This window comes from Balearica regulorum, chromosome Z, assembly GCF_011004875.1.
Source record: "Balearica regulorum gibbericeps isolate bBalReg1 chromosome Z, bBalReg1.pri, whole genome shotgun sequence".
Taxonomy (NCBI): Eukaryota; Metazoa; Chordata; class Aves; order Gruiformes; family Gruidae; genus Balearica; species Balearica regulorum.
Window position 1 is genome coordinate 58,555,387 of NC_046220.1, and position 20,631 is coordinate 58,576,017.

Here is a 20,631-nt window from a genome sequence, read left to right on the forward strand (position 1 = left end):
TAGGGAGACAATTTTTCAATTGCAGTCCTTTGTCTAGGAAGCAAGAAAATTCATTTATTTTGTTCTTTCTGTGAAGTTCAGTTTAATTTAAAAAAAAAAAAAAGTGGATCATTAAGGTCCAGCAAGAGTAAAATAATTATTTTCTATTAATGCATCTGATATTCTTTGCAGAACCGTAATATTCAGGAGAAATGCAGTCTTTAAGACTCCATAGATCTCCATAGGCTTTTGAAAATCTTTTCTATTCAGTTGAAGAGAACTGGATACAGACTACTTCTGGAGCTGTAAAATTGTGTTTTACCTCTCCCTTCATTTTTGCCCCTTGTCTTTGTGGGTTCTCCAGCCTTATTGCATCAAAGGAAACATGATGCAAAGTATCTTTTATTTACTGTGTCTTGTCCAGAATGTCCTTTGCTCTGTAATGTTGTCCTGTGTTCTTGTGCATTTAACAAGAATTCTAACATTTTTGATCCAAAACCAAATGATATATTGTGATTAGCTCAATGAAAAAGCTTAGGAAAGCTTTTTTCATCACTGGAGACATTACTAGTTGTCATATTATCAAGTTGTTTTATGTTCATACTCATTAGAAGTAACTGTCAGTAGCATAATGGATTATGCTACCTGTTTCATTTTGTCTTGACACAAAATGGACTCATAAGAAGTCATTCCTAATTTATAAACAGCCTTCACTGTTCCTGTCACCCATTTAGTTTTTCCTGGCATTTCTGTACGTGATGGAAACAAAATTAGTGACTCTTTAGGCTGACCTATCTGTTTGCTGGATTTCAGTCAGCCAACCCCTACAGCTGGTAACTGGATGGCCTGCCATAGTGTGCAAGCTCTTAGGTATCTCTGTCTTAGAACCTGTCCTTAACATTTTGTCTAAACACAGTAAAGTTGTGAACACATAACATACCGCTGGGTTGTAAGTTTATTGAATGACAGCTTCCCACATTCATGCTTTTGTATTATAACAAAGAAGGGGTGACTAGAGGTGGATACTCTATATTTACTGGAGGCCAAGATTTATACAGTGTTAAGTATATTTAGAGCCAAAGCTGCCCTGCAGTGTTTGGGTGTGGTTATTTCCTTCCATGAGCCCTTCATGGTAGCAGAAAGGAACAACCCACCTTTGCATTTCAGAGCCCTTCAAATACCATTCTTCTTTTTGTGCTTGCCAGTTCTTAACAAACCAAGAAATTTCCTAACTCCTTAAATCTTTGAGAGGAGAAAAATGGGAAAGATTGGTATGAAACATGTGAACATATGTGTGATCTCATTTCCTTCATCCTTCTGATTCCCTCAGGCATTCTGATAACAACCATTGCCTCTAAAGGGGAATTACAGAATTGGCCTGAACTCTTACCAAAGCTTTGCAGCCTATTGGATTCTGAAGATTACAATACCTGTGAGGTAAGGAGCCTTATGGAAAATAGATGGTTATCATCTGAATTTGGTTATTTTTATCTCTCTTCATAGACACTATGTGTATTTATAGTATGCGTGTGCATGCATGCATTTTCTCCTCAAAGAACAGTGGCTCAAATTTTATACTTCTGCCTGCATTCCATGTTCTTATTGTTCATTTAAACAAATTTGTTTTCTTTGGATAAAAGCAGAATATGACTGCAGATGGGTAGTCGTGGCATCTCAGCTGATAAGTATCCTGGAAAAGCAATCTGTCATTGCTATATCAGAGTGAAATGAATTGTTTTGTTCAGTATGTATGAAGGAAAATAAACACCAACTTAACTGTTTTAAACTATGAGGATAAAAAAAAGCCTTGTCTGATTTAAAAAAAAAAATCTATGATCACACAATTTTAGTTAATTGATACTATCTCCATGAAACATTTTTTATAAAATAATCCCCAGAGATAGGATAATGGTCCCAGATGCCATGCTGTTATGTAGTGGTTTAGTGCTGCTTTCTCAAGAAAAAGAAAAAAAAGCTTGAAAATGAAACTCAAATTGACCGTCGTATCCAGGGTTCTGTTTTGCCCCATAACACAGCATGAAAGAAAACATAATTATATATGTAATTAAATTGGATACTTCTACACATGGACATTTATTTCTCAAATAAGAACTAGATTTTAAGCATTTTTAAAAATATGATTGAATAGATGAGCATTGAATGCTAAAATTAAAATTACCACTTATCCACTGACTCACCCAGCTTGAGAGCTTGCAGATGCCAGTATAAAATCCTTAAATAAAAAGCCTTTAAGGATGTTTCCGTTTAACTCCATATTTAATTAGGTGCATTTACTGTGTTAACTAGCTACATTTACCGTGTTGTGCTGAAATTACCTGTTCTGTACAAAACCTGAAATTTTACGTTCTTCAGAATGTGAAAGAAGATTATTTTTTTTTAAACAGGGTGCATTTGGTGCTCTTCAGAAGATATGTGAAGATTCTGCTGAAATTTTAGATAGCGATGTATTGGATCGACCACTCAATATCATGATACCTAAATTCTTGCAGTTCTTCAAACACAGCAGTCCAAAAATCAGGTAGGTGTTAGTGTTGTAGTACAGTTACCTGTTAAAATTTCATTTGCATGAGCAGCAAGGTTACTATTTTGTAGATCTGTTTAAAACATACTTAATTTTTTTTAAATGATCCTGCAGAGCTGTTGCCAGCTGGTTAAGGGAGGTGATCCTTCCCCTCATCTTCCAGGTGAGGCCATACCTGGGTGCCCAGTACTGGGCTGTCCAGTGCAAGAGAGACATGGACCTGCTGGAGAGAGTCAGCAAAGGGCCATGAAGATGATGGAGTGGAGCATCTCTCCTACGAGGAAGGGCGGAGAGAGCTAGGACTGGGGGAGCTCATCAATGTATGAAAATATGTGAAGGGAGGGTGTAAAGAGGAAAGAGCCAGGCTCTTTCCAGTGGTGCCCAGTGACAGGACTAGAGGCGATGGGCACAGACAGAAACACAGGAGGTTCCCTCTGGATATCAGGATACACTTTTTTATTGTGACAGTGACCAACAACTGGCACAGACTGTCCTCTGAGGTGATGGAGTCTCCATCCTTGGGGATATTCAGACGCCATCTGGACATGGTCCTGAGCAACTAGGTGTATAGGTGACTCCGCTTGAGCAGAGGGGTTGGACCAGATGACCTCCAGAGGTCCCTTCCAACCCCAACCATTCTGTGATTCTTTGTGATTCTGTGAAATGTGTTTTTTAACTCCTATTTGGAAAATTAATACTCTACAACTTGGAGGTGGTAATTCTTTATTGCCAACAGTAATATATGGTGAAGACTAAGAGGAAGAGTGTAATATATCATGATATGATACAAATAAGATTTAGAAACTGACCTAAAATAGACGCACACTGAGAAGGATGTATAACAAAGCATGAACTTGCCCTTGTGGAAGGCTATGCTTAATACTTCTTTGGAGCTGGGAGAGATGAAGAAAAACACACCTTTTTCCTTACCACATTATACAGTCTAACTTTTTTCCTGTACTGCGTTGGTTTTGTTATTGAGACTGTTAAACCAGTTTCAAGTTTAAAGCAAGCCACCTGCTGACCCACAGCCTGGTTTCAGTACATAGTGCTGAAGTATTCATACTGTCAGTAAAATACTTTATATTTAAATCTGTTAAGAGACAACTTTTTAGCAATGTTTAATGAGACAGTCTTCCAAGAAATGTCTGAACAGAATAGAAGTTTGGAGTTACATTAGTGAGAATACTTGAATGGATCTTCAAAGGCTTTTACAACTTGTTTTGCCTTGTGCCTTTACGTACAAAATTTGACTTTTGTATCTCTGAGAATGAAAAAAATCTGTAAGTAGTGGCTTTGCATGAAATGGAATAGAAGAACCAATGCCCCATTTTCTATTATGTTTCTACCACAAGTGTTTTAGTATGTATCCTATTACAAGTGTGTGTTTTTTCTAAGGTACAACTATATTGTTGACACATACTGGTCTCACTAAAGACTAAAAATATTGCAAAGGCAGTTGGATATTTAACAAAGAAGAAAGGCCTGCTAATATTTCACCATGTTGACTTGTATGGAATTGTTAATATCTGAGAAGATCAATAATCATAATATACTCAAAACAAACATCCTTACATACTGTTCAAAACAAAAATGCCAGATGTAGTCATCCTGCCCTGTTTTTTATTTACTGAATGCTTTATTTTTAAATATTTATTAGATCTATCAGAGTATAAGGTGGTATTTAAGTGTGGTTTAGTAATTTTGCTTGGTAATACTATAGATGTTCAGATTTGTTCCCTCTTGCCTCTAGATGTTTTGACAATGTAATTTGCTTCCTAATGTTTTTGATGCCTATATACAATGTAGAAAATGTTTTTAACTCGTGAAAAATGTGTATTTTAACTGTTCCATTTGTAGGTCTCATGCTGTTGCATGTGTCAATCAATTTATCATCAGCAGAACTCAAGCTCTTATGTTGCACATAGATTCTTTTATTGAGGTGGGTGTGCATTCTTGATTGGGGGGCTTAAGTCAAATTACGTATCTGATTTGTCAAGAGTTTTGAATTATGCTTTACAACTACCGCTACCCCCAGCTCCCCATTTCTGGTTGCTTATTCTTACCTTCAGTCCCCATGGATTGAAGTTCATTCTGTATGCTTGTGCTCAGAGTTGATTAGTGTAAGCACTCTCCAAGCCCAAAAAATGGTATTTTGAAAGATGCTTCCTCTTCATAAGTAGAGAAAACTTTTGTTGCATAAAGTTGTAAAAGTAATGGCAGCAGTCTGTCACCTGTGATGGAAAGTACAGTACAGGGATCATCATGTCACTAGGTCCGTCTGGGTGTCTCTGAGTACTGCTACTGAACATGGATTAGAAGGGTAGTACTTTGGGTTATCTAGAGTATGTGATTTGCTGCTGTTACATAGTGATGTCATTTTCTGGCTTCAGATCTTAATTTATGTTTAGTAGGAAAAAAAATCCAAGAAATACTGTTCTTGTGCCAGTGCTAATATTACCCAGTGTTTTAGTTATGTGTACAATAGACATAGCGAGTCTGAAGAGTTCATTTGCTGAACGATATGTCTTTAAGAAATAAAATGGCATTCTGAGGGGCAGGGTAGGAGAATACAGAAATACATATTTGCATACTTTAGTTTGCCAGTAATGTCAATTTAAGTGCAAGTTGAACTAGATGAACTGAGGCTTTTCCACTGGTATTACTCTCCAACAGAATCTTTTTGCACTGGCTGGTGACGAGGAGCCTGAAGTACGCAAAAATGTTTGCCGTGCTCTGGTAATGTTGCTGGAAGTTCGAATGGATCGCCTGCTTCCTCATATGATTAGTATAGTTGAGGTGAGTCTCATTTCCCAGACTGTGTGCTGAAACCTCTTTGGGGTTGCAGAAATAATAACAAATAAAAAGCATCCATCAGAGCATCTTGGACTTGCCTACCCTTCATTTTCCTTCAAGACTGAGATTGCAAAACTTTTTTCTTAGCTAATTGCCAACTTGACATTGTGTTTGACAGGCAATGCATGTGGCAGTTGTTTAATTTTCATTAAGTTAATTGATCCTGAAATGGCTGGGATCAGCTATACTACGGAGCAGCCAGGCGTTGCTAGACCCCAAATGAGAAGATCATGTTAAATATCTAGTGTTAGTGCCTATACTGCTACAGTTTACAGATTGAAGCTGTCACTTTTTTTGAACGTGTTGACCATAACAAGGATAAGGCATGTTATTTTATATAGCTGAGATGCTATTTGAGCTATTAATGACATTGCCTCCCATTGCATTCAGTTGTAGAGGTTAATGTCATTTGATAGTTCCTTTACCATTCTCAATTAGTGCAGACTTGTCTACCAGAAGGACCAATCAGCTCTGGGGTTTTTTTTGTCTACTCAACTGTTGGAGCTGTAATTTCCATGTTTCTGGGGATAACTGGCAGTTTCTAGGTAGCGTTTACATATGCTACTTGCCAGACTGGAAATATAGCTAAGATCAGAATGTTTCTCATGCAGATTTCATGTGGACAAGTGGGTCATAACGCAGTGTCAAATTCCATAAGGACTAAGTCCAGAGAACATGAAGACATGAAGAAGGCGTTAAGTTTTTTTTTTGCTCCTGGACACAGGTGTTAGAGATGCATAAACCTGAGGTGACCCTTCACAGCCTTGGCCTGCTGTCTAGTCTTCCTAATGTTGGCTGGGATTCCATTACACCAGTCTTAGCAAACGTGTTCTCATATAACATAGGGCAAGCAAAGATTGTTGGTATTTGGTGGGTTGGTTTTTTGTTTGATTGGTTGATTTTTTGGTTTTTTGAGAGAGAATAAAGCTTTGGAGATGATATTGTCAAGAAGTGGTAACTTCTCTGGCTCTTCACTCTCCTAAGATCACTAAGGAACTTCTGGACTTTGTAGGCAGAAATGATGTCACCAACCAGAAAAAGATCAGAGATTGTATTCTCATTGTATCTGGTATTTTGCTCCTCAGAAAACTATTACTAGGCTTCTTTACAAAAGACAGTAATAATGATTTCTGATCTGTAGCAGAAAGTTTAGGCTTTTTTTCCCTCCAGTTTTGGGACTTCTGTGTATTGTTACTGATTTTCCCAGTTCTGTATACATTCTGGTATGGGCAAATGTAATATCCCAGAGCTGGCTATTGTTCAGTATTCAAGTGAGTCAGGTTTTGCACCTTTGAGGCTTTGATCCAAGCTGAATGCTGCTGCTGATGGCTGCTATAAGTGAAGAAAGTGTTAAAAGAGAGAAACTTGTATCTACATTATGTTCTTATGCTTATGGAGAATCACTTTTAAAGTGAACAAGTTATATTAATGATCCATTAGTGATTCTAAGAAAGTCTTGGCAGACATCATGCTTTTGAAGCAGACAGTTTAATATTAACTTTCTTGCCAAATACTTGGAGCATACAGAAATGGCTGAGTTTGGATTTCATTGGGCTTTTTGGGCATGTATTTCCGCATGCACAGAAACACGTGTTGGGTTTTTTTTGTCTGAGAACTTGATAATAGGATACGTCAGGAGCAGACCAACATAAAGTTCAAATATTAGATTGCATTTTTATGCTCACAGAGCATTTTCATCCAAACACATGGCTCCTAAGATCTTTTTCAGTAGAAATTCTGATATTTGTATCCTGTTGCTTTCTTCAGATAAAGACAGGTCTGTAAGTACTCAAAGGATGTGTTCTTCTTAATGCTTTGCATATCCCACTATTTTTTTCTGGTTTGATTTAACAAGACTAACACAACATTGTTTCAGTTACAGAATACACAAAACTCTACTGAATAATCTTCCTATGCTATTTTGTAACTTATTTTGACCAAGCAACTATTTGCATTGCCTAAAGTCAGTAGAACTTTATAGCTTATATTTAAAAATACTTATTATAATTTGGCATGATAATATTAAAAAAAAAAAAAAAAGCCTTCAAATACCCTTCCCATATCTTGCTTTGTTACTAGGATCACTGTTCTTGTTATGATTTTCAAGCTGTGTATATGGCTGCCTTACACCACTGAGTGTAAGTAGCCTTTCCAGTCTACAGCTATCTATGAAGTATTTAGATACTTAAAGATGAAATGACAATGTGAGGGGCATCTTCAAACAGATTATTATAATTTTTTGTCATTCTGTTTTCATCTTCTTGACAAATAACAAATCCACAACAAAAGAGTGGATTTTCAAGCTCTCTGGGGAAAAATGCAAAATCTCTTAACTTAAGGTGCATTAAGGAAGCCTTGGTTACAACGAGTATGACATTTTTCAACTTTTCCGAGCTGCAATCTGTTGACAACTCAAATTAGAGCAGTATTTCTGTTACTGTGAGTTCTTAAGGAAAAGCTTGCTATTTAATGCGATTCTGTAGGAAGGGGTGCATTCATGACAAGTCTCGCACCCCTGAAATGCATAAAGAAAATAAAGGTCCACCCATTCTATTTAATTTTGAGAATAAAATGGTATTCTGAAGCAACTGAAGAGGGATTTCTTTTGCTCTAAATCTATGTGTAACTGCATGGACTTCCATGAGGTATTCTAAAATGAATGGAAGGACCAACTGTTCCAGAAATAAGGGCTGACATGGAAGAATGCAGAAATTACTATTTTGGAGGTTGCAAGAGTCTTCCCTAAATTGTTTTGGCAGTTGCGTATAAGAAACTGCTGAAGCAGTAGTTTGCTTAGGCTTTTTGTTTATACAGGTATCTGATTATTTGTGGTTGAAGGAGAATTAAATTTGAATAGCAAGATTCAAGCTTTGGTACTGAATCTCTGAATTACCATTCATGCTAGAAAAATGTGAGACTTTTTTTTTTTCTCCTTCCTGTTATGGGTTCTACTTACTTACATCCTGCCAGGTAATCTAGATTTGGAAGGGAAGATTTTTTATGACACTAGAAATAAAAACTATTTCCATCATCTTAAGCGTATAGTTGTACCTTTTTATTCAAAAGTGCAAAGGGAGAGTAAAAAAAAAAATCTGTTCACGGGAAAGTGCTGTTTATTATCTTGTGTCTCTGCAGTTTGTTGGTTATAATGTTCTAACTTAAGCAATGAAGAAATTTAGAATCTGAATCATCTAGCATTAAGAAAGAATTCTCTTAGCTTGTTGTCACTATAGCCTGAAGTAGTCTGTTATGTCTGTTTCTTCCCCTCACCCCAAAGAAACAAAATTGCTATGGTAGCATAGTCAGAGTTTGTGAACACACTTTACGGCGTTGGTAGCTTCTTCTGGACACTTAAAACTTCTATCTTATAGAAGTAATTTATTTTTATATTGTGTAGTACATGCTTCAGAGGACCCAGGACCAAGATGAGAATGTGGCTTTGGAGGCTTGTGAGTTTTGGCTGACTTTGGCTGAACAGCCTATTTGTAAGGATGTATTATGTCGGCATCTTACTAAGTAAGTATTAAGAATTACAACTCCTATTTATTTTTAAATAGTCACGTTTAAACTTCAGTTGACTTGTTCCTTGTTATAGAGACTGTATCTAGCTTACACTATGCTTAGAAGAATTTACCTGTAGCGAGTTCTTGTGCGTAGTAAAAATATCCGAAGCACAGAGTTCATTGAAAAGACTTCTGAGGATTTCAGACCCAACAAGCTCCAGAAGCAATCTAAACTGCGTCACTGTGGTGCTTTGTCTCAACCTTAACAGGTTCTTAAGCTTCAGATGAATGCAAAGATGTATAAATACGCACTTAAGCTCAAACATCTCCACGTAACATTACCTGTAACATCTGGTGTACCACGAACATGTCTTGACTACTGCTGATGTAGGCATCTGTGCGCAATGCTTCTATGTGCACAGTCATGCAAAGGGTTCCTCGTTCTATAAAGAATGTAACAAAATGGCATGACATCATTTGGATTTAGGAATCAATTTTATTATCAACTGCTATTGCAATTTTAACTTGAAGAAAGCATGTAAAATGTTTCCTTCATACTTCTGCAGCCTGATAGTACTTTTAGTTTCGAATACGTTTTTTTGTAAGTTTCAGAAAGTTATCCTATGCCTCAAAATGTAGATTTTTCATTGAATGGGAATGAATATCCATGTTAGAGACTTAAACATCTGCATGTCTGCAACAGTGCTTATAACTATTTTCCAGAATAATCTGAAGTCTTTTGCAATAGGAAATGAGTTCTTCAGTGTTTACAGTAAATGGATACTCTTTTTTTTTTTTTTTTTAATATGCATGGAAGGTTTTTGAAATTACTAGGGCAGTTCTCTCAAGATCTTAACTGGAAGAACAGAATCACAGACAGATGCATTCTTCCCAGCACAAATAAGCATTATAGATTTGAAGCAATTAAAAAAATCATTTTTCATAAGCAACTTGAAAGTAGAGAATTGAGATTAAAACACCGACTGTAGCAGTAGAGAAATAGGGGTTGAAAACTGGAGAACCAATGTTATGAGAAATAATTTTTGAGTTTTAAAATGGTTTTACTTAATTCCTACTCTTGTAGTTCAAAAGACAAAAGAATGATAGCACAATTCTTGAATTTACCCACCCCCTTCCCAACACACATCGTGTTTATACTGAGGCTAACAGTAGTTACTAACTACTAATCAATAACAACTAGAATTGAACTTCTTTTGGCCTACATGAACATTGATTTGTATTGCAGAAGTGTCATGCTGAATTTTTTAATTTTTTTTTTAAAAGCCTTTAAATTTCTAGAAAAACAAATAAGAATAACATTACATTTCTCTCCTGATCTTTCAATGTCACATTTATTGAAAGCTAATTATTTGTTGGTAAGTCCTGTTTGACTTAGGGAGTTATATGAGTTTGTCAATACTTGATGGTAATCTTAAAATTTTTTATATTAAATTAAAGTGGGAGGAGATCTTCTCAAAACCTGTTCATGTGTTATCTAACATCTTGTTCCATTTTGCTCCTATAGGCTTTCTTATAAAATACATAGCTGCTGCATGCTTCATGAAGTATGCTGTAGAAATGCCAATGAGTTGGTGTTAATGTCAGTACTTACTATTCCTTCATTTAGAGTTCAGAAGGTAATGTGCCATTGCAATGCGTGAATATTATTGCTGGCCTAGTACCTTCAAAAACAATAGTCCCCAGCTGCAAAATATAGAGAGATTGAGTCTGTCACTGGTGCTGGGTATGTCCATGGCAATTTCATTATTAGCTTGATTTGACTTGTAATACATATTTTTATGGAATTTTTTTTTTGTGGGGAATGTGTTTTTATGTGAAGTATTTGGCTTTTTTCCCTTGGTACTTTTTTTAGCTATACATCTGTACAGTTGGAGTCCCATAGCCAGTTTAATAACAAAGTGAAATCCCAATATAGATTAGTGAAGATCTCTGTAATGTTGGGGACTTGTCCTATTGAAGTAATCACAAAAGTATAGGAGGGCTTAATGTAGTTCGGCTTCCATTTTTAAGAATAGTGAGGTAGAGTCTTAAGCCACAAGCAAATTCAGTGGCAAGTACTGTTGGTGAGGGCCAGCTTAATATTTGTTTATTATGCTTATTATGGGAGTTGGAATTCTTACTGAAAGCCTATAGACTCAATTTCTGAAAGGTGCTTCAGAACAAAGTCGTCACATGGAAGAATATCTGGTTTTTAAGTTTAAAACTCAGTTGTGCCATCTGGCTACCTCTAGTTAAAAGTTTGTAATTTGAAATTCACACTTTTTCAGATTAGAAAGTATTGATGAACTTTATGAAATGGAGTTTGGTTTAGATACTAGGTTTTGTTAGCACTCTAAGGGTGGGGGTTTTTTATTTTGGGTTGAGGGGATGATGGTTGCAACCAAACTTATGGCCCAGGTAACTGAAAACTGGCTTGCTTTTTTATGTGTTATTTTGACGTATATCAATATTTCTTTGTAGGCTGATACCTGTGCTGGTAAATGGTATGAAATATTCAGAGATTGATATTATTCTGTTGAAGGTGAGCATCAATTTCTTTTACTCTGTAAGAGTATCTGGTTAGCTTCTGATCTGTAAATCAGAATGATTCAAATCAGAGTGGGCAGATCTGCTCTACCATCCATTCAACGCAGAATTAGCTTTCTGGGAAAGGTGTGCTGTTCCAAATACTAAATGCAACTGCTGCTGTGTTTGTTGGAAAATAATCTCTGGGCTTTCATGCTTTGCCCCTCCCACTAAACTTAGGCAGAGCTGGGATACAATTACACATGAACTATGGCAACAATGCAGCCTAAAAAAATATTCAGAATCAGTTATAGGGCCTTCTAAATTGAATACACAGCTTTTTCCATCACTACATTTTAGAATATTTCTGTATACCGGAATTTCTCTATCACTTTTTCCCATCAAGGGAGTTTTTTAACAAGAAGGATACTTTGTACGGGTGCTTACCTCCTCTTGCTTCTGTTTTCCTGTCATTTTTCTGGTAAATGCAGCAGCAGAATGCAGGAACAATGGCATTTTTAGTTAGCTGGGCAGCACAAGTGGGATGTGAATCTTTTATATGCTTATAAATCTTGAAGTAAAATTACATTCTTAACTTCCTTCAGCAATATAGTTGGACTAGTGTATCTGATAAAACATTTTGATGACAGGGGGATGTTGAAGAGGATGAAGCTATTCCAGATAGTGAGCAGGACATAAGACCTCGTTTTCATCGTTCACGGACAGTGGCACAGCAACATGAAGAAGATGGTATTGAAGATGATGACGACGATGATGATGAACTTGATGATGATGATACTATTTCTGACTGGAATTTAAGTATGTCAAAGTAATGTGTAAAATGTTTTAAAATAGATCTACTTGCATAATACAAGAACCCAGTAAAAAGAGGACTTTGTATATAGCAATACTGAAGCTTTGCTTTTGAATACAAAAAGAACTATCTGTTGACCTAATTGGTGGAGGGGGGGAGTCTATCAGATGACACTTCAACTATGTAACTGTATTGGCAAAAGCTAGCTATCGGTAAACTTATTTCTTATTTTGAATATGGCAGATCAAGCTACAAACGTTTACTGGATACAATTCAACAGAACTTTTGGACTTAGAATTTTTATTCTACAAGATAACAAAAATCATGTATCACCTGTTTAACTTCAGCTTAAAAAAAAAGCGCAGTATAAATTCTGTAATACGAGCATTCTTTATAAAACCACCTTAGCAAAACTTTTTTCTAGACATGACAACACCACAGCAGAAAACCAGAGTAAGGATTTCGGAATCATGTTTTGCAGTTGTTCCTGATTTTTCTTTCATGAGCCTTTGTTTGCTAAAAATATGAAATTAAAACTTTCAAACAAATTTTGAGGTCTTCCTCTTTATATTGGTGTATCACAGAATAGGAGTAAGGTATAAAAGCTCAGAACAGAGGCCTGCAAATTCCGTCAATCTCTAGAGTTGGATGATTTTGCCTTTTTTTGCTTTGAGACATGGATCATGTTTGAGCATTTTCTTTTCAATCAAATGCTAATATTTTTAGGCCATTTCTCCTTAATTTTTCCAATATGTTACATTCGTGTCACAGACCTTCCCTTTTCCTTAGTCTTATGCCATCCTGAAATCATGTATTGTATATAATGTTGTAATATAATGGTGTGTTTTGGTGTGTTAATGGTATGTGTCAGTGAGTGTTTTAATATCGCCAGTGTATAAGTCCTTTTAGTAGCTACTTAAGTGCTGCAAAACTGTGTTTCTAAGAGCTGTGGCTTTGCACCAGAGCACAGTGGATCACTGTGTATTGTAATGAAGTATCTTTCCTCCTAATGCCCTGAGACTCCACTGGCAGCTCAAAGTTAAAATGAGGATTATATTGCCTAACTACAACTACTTGTATAATAAGCAAAGATTAACACTGTTAATTCCCCTCAGGGAAGTGTTCTGCTGCTGCTCTAGATGTCCTAGCCAATGTATTTCGTGACGAACTTCTGCCACACATCTTGCCCCTTTTGAAAGAATTACTCTTCCATCCTGAATGGGTAGTTAAAGAATCTGGTATCCTTGTTCTTGGAGCAATTGCTGAAGGTAAGGCAACAGTGCATATCAGGTTGCTGAATTTTTGACTGGTTCGAAAGCATCCCTGTGATTCCTTCCAGGTGAATTTATTTATGAAAACAAGTATATGTATAAACCAGTATAAGCTGGTTTGATTTTGGTGATTAATATCTATGTCTACTAATTGGTGACTGCAGTTATGTAATTTTTCATTTTCAAATTATGCATGTTTAGGAGGCTAAATAACTTAGATAATTCATTTTATTTCTCCCTTTCTTAATTCTGCAGCATATATTTATTTGTGTCTCATGAAATACTACCTTGATTTCATGGAAGAGGAATATTTAATAAATTTGAGCCTTACATTTCATTTAAGTGTTTTCAGAAATGAAAAGGACTACTCGTGTGACTGCATGTGCCCTGAGCTGCTTTTTCTGGGTGGTTCTCCGACTTAAATATGATAACTTCCATGCCTTTGTACTTACTCACAGGCTTGCCTGGCTCCTTGCCTACATTTCCAGCATCTCTGTCCCTTTTGCAAGCTGAAAGAATACATTTGGGTCCATGCCTGGTTGTTTTCCCACAATGCTTAGTGAACATACTTTTTTCTTTGTTACTAGAAAATTTTTTTGTTGGTTGTGATTTCAAGTCAAGCAATGTAAAAGTTAGCACTTTTTGCAAATGTCAGTGTATTACTGCCCTCACTGACTTGAAACGTGTAGCTTTTATTGCTAGTCGGTATTTTTATGATATTAAGAGAAGAAATTTAAATTTCTTAAGGAATCCTTTTTAAGGATATCATGATTTGTTATCAAGACCGAGTATTTCTCTGCTTGTCTTGGTTACTCTGAGTGGACTGATGTAGGACCTCCAGGCTCTATAAACTCATTTTATTTGCATGTACTTGCCATACTGCATTTAATAAAGCAGAATTGCTGGAGATTGAGGAAGCACTGAAGTAGAAGTGTAGTTGAAATGAGTGTAAGTTTAATTGGGGATTTTAATTATTGTTTATGTAAGGTTTCTTTTCAGGACTTTAATTTATATTAAGTAGACTTGCTTTGTATATTGCTGAAATCTATTCCTATGTGATAGAGAATGAAACTATGTCCTTCCAGGAAATAGAAAACAATATAACCTTTTGTTAATTCTGGAACTGCAATAGCTATATTTTTCCTTCTAGGCTGCATGCAGGGTATGATTCCATATCTTCCAGAGCTGATCCCTCACCTTATTCAGTGCCTCTCTGACAAAAAGGCTCTTGTGCGCTCCATTACATGCTGGACTCTTAGTCGCTATGCACACTGGGTAGTCAGTCAACCCCCAGACACATACTTGAAGCCATTAATGACTGAATTGCTAAAGCGTATCCTGGACAGCAACAAGAGAGTACAAGAAGCTGCCTGCAGGTAAGCCAAAGGTTAAGCAAAAAGCACTATCCATGACACTGCTTTTTTATGGGAAACTGTTTTAATGCCTTTATCAATGAATGCATGACTCCATTTCTAGCTCTTAATCTATTTCTTTCTCTTTTAAATTGGAGTAGATGCAGCTTCTTTTGGAGTAGTTACAAGTTACTCTGAGCTGTAATAGCATGAAAAAAAGTTAATTTGTATTTCTCTTGTCCAATTTGTTTTCAGAGTGTATGAATCACCAAAGTAAATAATTTATTATAGTAAAAGAAATTGTTTGTGACACTTGTTTTCAATATATGAAATACATGATGTTTCATTGACCAGACGTCTGGCTTTTTTAATATGCCTATGAACAAGGTCAATACTGATTGCAATGGAAAACTATCTTGTCATTGGATTACTGATGGTGTTTATATTTAGCTCAGGATTACCAAAACATTTGGGTTATGATTATTTTAAGGGATATTTTCTTTCTCTTCAAGGGAAATCCTGGATGATAAGATTCCCTTCTCCCCCTTGTCTGCTGATACTAAAAAAAAAAAAAAAAAAAAAAAAAAAAGCTCCATTAATGGACACACCATTAATGGAATGGGAATGGGTGCACCTCTTGTGCAGGAAGTAGATAAAATAAAGCTTTCACGTGTCAGTTTGTGTGGGGCAGGAATGTACACAGCAGACTGCCAAGGTTCTTCATAAAGCAGAGTTAGACGTGGATCTGACTGCATGCTTAACACTTGAAACATGCGAATTTTATTATTGTTGTTGTATTGTTATTGTTGTTGTTGTTAATTATTCCCCACCCTCAAATACCAGTAGTGCCAAAGGGCAAGGTTGACATCAGAGTTCTTATGCTAAGTTTTGCACAAAAGGAGTAGATGTATCCTTGGCTAAGAACAGATATAATGAATTTAATGAAATGTACTTAGTTAAGATTTGAGTATTAAACAGTTTCCTTTTTTTCTCTAAACCTTTTAAAACATTGGGCTAGCAAATTTATTGAGCTTTAACATCTGCTCCATTCTGTCTTTTCATAGTGATAGTCGTCTTCTTTCATTCCTGAATGAGCAGGAAAATGGTGATATGCACATTCACACATTTTCAGACCCAAGGAATCAGATTATGTACAGATGCTATTCAAAACAAAACAAAACCCCACAACAACAAATAAAACCTCCCACACTTCCGTTCATACTTTCCTTGTCAAAAACATGGTTGACATGCGCACATGGTCGAACACTTCTGTTGCAGTTGTTAAATGCCCTCATGTAGTGCTTATGAAGGAAGTGCAATGAGCAGTGGAAACTGTTAAAGTAATAAGAAAGAGATAGAATAGAAATATTAAAAGTAATAATAGGCCTGATTTATTTTTATTCAAAGTTCAATATCATATTTATAACATGTTTTGAAATGCTTTCTTTAGAGCAGAGATTGATTAAAATTACTGTCGCAGGTAAAAAATAAACTGGTAAACTCCACTTCAAGGAAAATGCAGAGCTGTTACAAGCCAAAACATACTAGCTTTCTAAATTGCAAGGAAATACAATGATCCTTCTCAGAGGGGAGGAAGAAGCTGCATTCCTACAGTGAATAGTTGCACCAAGTTAGGATTGTTCAGCCTGGAGAAAAGAAGGCTCTGGGGAGATCTAATTGCGGTTTACCAGTATCTGAAGGGGGCCTACAGGAAAGATGGTGAGGGACTGTTTATCAGGGAGTGTAGTGACAGGACAAGGGATAATGGGTTTAAACTAAAAGAGGGTAGATTTAGATTAGATATAAGGAAGAAATTCGTGACTGTGAGGGTGGTGAGGCACTGGAACAGGTTGCCCAGAGAGGTTGTGGATGCCCCATCCCTGGAAGAGTTTAAGACCAGGTTGGATGAGGCTTTGGGCAACCTGGTGTAATGGAGGGTGTCCCTGCCCATGGCAGCGGGGTTGGAACTAGATGGTCTTTAAGGTCCCTTCCAACACAAACCATTCTATGATTCTATGAAATTGAAAACTGGTCATAGGATTCTGTATGTTCTCATTGCTAACTGTATCATAGCAGATGTCTAAATTTTGGTACTATTGAGAAAGTGCTCCTTAAGTTGGTGACACTTGAAAGGATATTTTACTGAAACATATTTTCCTGCTTATGTCTTACGCCTTTCTGAAAGAATACTTCATAATAATATAATAAAATAATAAATAAGAATGCTAGGCACTTAGTGTTCACAGTTGCATTGTTAAGAAAAAGGCATTTCTGTATTTGGTAGCACACTAGTAGGGGATTGTTCACCGCATGCAGCGATGCACGCATTTTTAGTGCAGGGACAGGCTAATAATAATCTTGTTGACACAAGCTAGGCCAGTAAATCTTCAATAGGTCATAATATTTTCTTTTTCTGAAGTAGCATTGCAGGGGAGGCAGGGGCACGGGCAGGCAGGGGATGTTTGTTTTGGGTGGAGTTTTTTAATGCTGTTCAAACACTTGACAGACAACCTGAAAAACTTCCATGATGCTGTGATATGTGCTTTGACCAAGGCTGGCTAAAATTGTTCATCCCCTGTCTTTATTTTTCCATGTCTTGCTGTATCTGTTTTTCTATGTAGTGAACTGCTGAAAGTACAGGCTGATGTTGTACTGGCTCAACAGCACTAGGGCTTTGAGGTGCAGCTACAGCATATATTAAAGATAGTGGGCCATTTTTAACTTAAGTAAACAGCTTTTGTTTACTTAAGTTAAACAGCTTAGTTAGTATATTGTAACTCGTGTAGAGAAACACTTTTCTTGGTGGAGGCTTCCTGCGTATACATAGTGGGTTTTACAGCAATATTTTTTAATTTTGTTCATCACAATGTAAAAGCTGAATGCGTTCAGTCAAAACAGATCAAAGTTACCTCAGTAATACCATTTTCAAAACATGTCTTGGATGAATTTGAGGACTATATAGTTTTATGTTTAAACAGAAATGGGTAGTGTGAGGCATTTTGGGGTCGTCTTGTTTGTTTTGGTTTTTTTTCCAAGATACTAACTGACCTGTTTTTTTTGTCCCTCAGTGCCTTTGCTACTCTAGAAGAGGAGGCTTGTACAGAGCTTGTTCCTTATCTTGCATATATACTTGACACTTTGGTCTTCGCATTTAGTAAATACCAGCATAAAAACCTGCTCATTCTTTATGATGCTATAGGAACTCTGGCAGATTCTGTAGGCCATCATCTAAATAAACCAGTGAGTATAACTTATGTTCTGCAGAAGCACTCCTCATGATTGAGAAAGTGGTTCAGTGTTTTTTTGTAGTATGCTTTACATGTTGTAAACCAGAAATGCTGATATTTCTGTGCAGGTTTTGATTATACTAAATATTTACAAGTAAAATACATAGACTGCATGTAATTTGCCCACTATACAAATATTTGCCATTTTGAATAAACAATTGTGTATATGGTGGCTTGTGAAATGTGCTTCTCATCATGATTTTTTTCCTTATGCTGAAATTTTTTGACTCAGATGAGATACATATATCAATATAGATACAAAATGGGACTTTAGAGTAATCAGTGGAATGAGTGTTTTGATTTCTAATGACAACACTTTTTTTGTAACCACTTTCAGTATAGCTAAGCTGCTCTCTGTGTCTCTTTCCAATGTATTGGAGCACATCATCACTAGAAATTGTTTTATCAGAGAGTGAGACAGGCATTCATTTTATATACAAAAACACAGAATCCTTTGGACAAAGCACAGATAACACAGAGACAAATATAGTGGGGGGGGGGGTTTAGTGTATGTACGTTAATTAATAGAATATGCATACATGACATGTGCATCTTCTTACAATGGTTACTGAAATTTGTTTTATTTCTCTATAGTGCTTCACATGACATAGACACATTAGAATAACACAGTTTGATTTGTGTCCATGGCATTTTACTTGCCATCTGAAACCCCATACCATTAAAGGATCTCTTTTTCAATCTCTCTCTGGCCCTGGCCACCTGGACATTTGACAGCACCAGGAGGAAGCTAAATGGGAACTCCTGGTGATGGTGGGACTTTCTTCAGTCACTTAGAATTTTGTGATTTTGGTCATAGCATTAGCTGGCAGAATCTGTTGGCTCTATAGATACCTTCTGGGAGCAACGGCACTTTAGGGATGCCTTGCTGAATGTCCTTGTGACTGTGGCTGTGCAGTGGCAGGGAAGATGCACCAGCTTTATACAGAATGGGTAAGTGTGTCCTTCTGGAGGGATAGGAAATTACTTTCTTCATGGATGGTTAGTTGCTTGAGGAGGAAGTTTGAGGAATTTGGGGAGATAGGGTTGCAGCATCAAGGCAACGGGAAATGATTGAGAAAAGCAGGTGGCAGATGCACAGCCAGATTGCATTACTAGTGAAATCATTTTCCATAGGCCCTGAGGTAATCATATAGATTTGTAACAACCCAGACAGCTATTAAAAGTTGCTAGACTGAAACCAAACCTGGCGGAAAAGATTCACTCTGCAAAGGTGCTGTGCTTCAGCAAAAAAATCTTAAGACACAAACTATAAATTGTAATATTAAACTACTTCTACATATTGCAACAATGATTGAGTTATGGTACTTCAGGGTGTGGGTTTTTTTAAAAAAGTAAAATATATATCAATTCTTAATACATCCATTTTCTAGCTTTGAAATAAAATAGTATGCGGTGAAGTGTTTCAGCAGCTGATGCATTTTCATCCTAAACAGGAGTATATTCAGATGCTAATGCCTCCATTAATCCAGAAGTGGAACATGTTGAAGGATGAAGATAAAGATCTCTTCCCTTTATTAGAGGTAAATGTTAAAATTTGAATATTTTTTATCAGCCTCTTTTAGGAATTCCACTTTCTACTCAAGATGCTCCTACTAGGAGGTATGACTATAAAAGTTCCCATTATGGAGAAAATATTCTGACTGTAGTAAGAAAAATTTGTGACTGAGGAAATGTCATTAGGTTTAGCAGAAATCTTTTAGATTTCTTGGGTGGGGGGGGCATTCTGGAGTGTTTTCTTTGATGGGATTCTTCTAGGGGAAAAAAAAAAAAGAAATGTTGCATCCCCCTTTTATTCTTGTCTTCTCTCTCTCCTTGCTCTCAACTTCATCCCTCCATTAAAACTATTGTCAGACGAGCTGAAGGTATGAACCAGACCATGTAGTCTATTCTGTACTTTCTGAGTGAGAAGCAGGAAAGCATCTCTAGAAAAATCAATTTCATAACTCTTAGGTAATGTCAGGGCTTGTACCTGGTCGAGATACTAAAGCTTAGTGTAAGTGCTGGCTGAATTATCGTAACGGGTTTTGTATGCACTTTCTTGGCTGCCTCTAAGAAGATGCTGCTGCTGAGAAATTCTCAACTGACATATGTAGGAGTAACAACTTCCTGATAGTTGCCTTGGCTCAGCTAATCCTGCGTTTCTAGGTTGTGTTTACTTAGTATCAGTTACATGTGGGTATACTTAAAATGCTAGTATCTTTTAATTGACTTCTCCCAAGTAAAAGGCACTTCAGGGATGCGAGGAAAGGTAGCGACTGTTTTCTTTTCTTTTTTTGAATTCTAGTGCCTGTCGTCAGTTGCTACTGCCTTGCAATCTGGCTTTCTTCCATACTGTGAACCTGTGTACCAGCGTTGTGTAAATCTGGTGCAGAAGACCCTTACACAAGCCATGGTATTTTTCTATTGCTATTCCAATGTTTTCAGAATATCTCCTTAAACCAATATGTTAACTGTGTAAAGTTATGGGTTTACCAGGGGAT

The 20,631-nt window shown here is 36.6% G+C and overlaps 1 protein-coding gene across 1 annotated transcript in view; it reads left to right on the top strand.

The window, feature by feature from the left end:
• Nucleotides 1–20,631, top strand: part of TNPO1 (transportin 1) — a 55,295-nt gene that overhangs the window by 23,055 nt on the left and 11,609 nt on the right. The window contains exons 5-16 of the mRNA XM_075741051.1: nucleotides 1,310–1,416; nucleotides 2,385–2,518; nucleotides 4,382–4,463; nucleotides 5,198–5,320; nucleotides 8,775–8,893; nucleotides 11,362–11,422; nucleotides 12,057–12,225; nucleotides 13,336–13,488; nucleotides 14,642–14,867; nucleotides 17,912–18,083; nucleotides 19,585–19,671; nucleotides 20,436–20,543. Coding sequence (XP_075597166.1) covers nucleotides 1,310–1,416; nucleotides 2,385–2,518; nucleotides 4,382–4,463; nucleotides 5,198–5,320; nucleotides 8,775–8,893; nucleotides 11,362–11,422; nucleotides 12,057–12,225; nucleotides 13,336–13,488; nucleotides 14,642–14,867; nucleotides 17,912–18,083; nucleotides 19,585–19,671; nucleotides 20,436–20,543 — 1,541 coding nt within the window. The remainder of the gene's footprint in view (nucleotides 1–1,309; nucleotides 1,417–2,384; nucleotides 2,519–4,381; nucleotides 4,464–5,197; nucleotides 5,321–8,774; nucleotides 8,894–11,361; nucleotides 11,423–12,056; nucleotides 12,226–13,335; nucleotides 13,489–14,641; nucleotides 14,868–17,911; nucleotides 18,084–19,584; nucleotides 19,672–20,435; nucleotides 20,544–20,631) is intronic.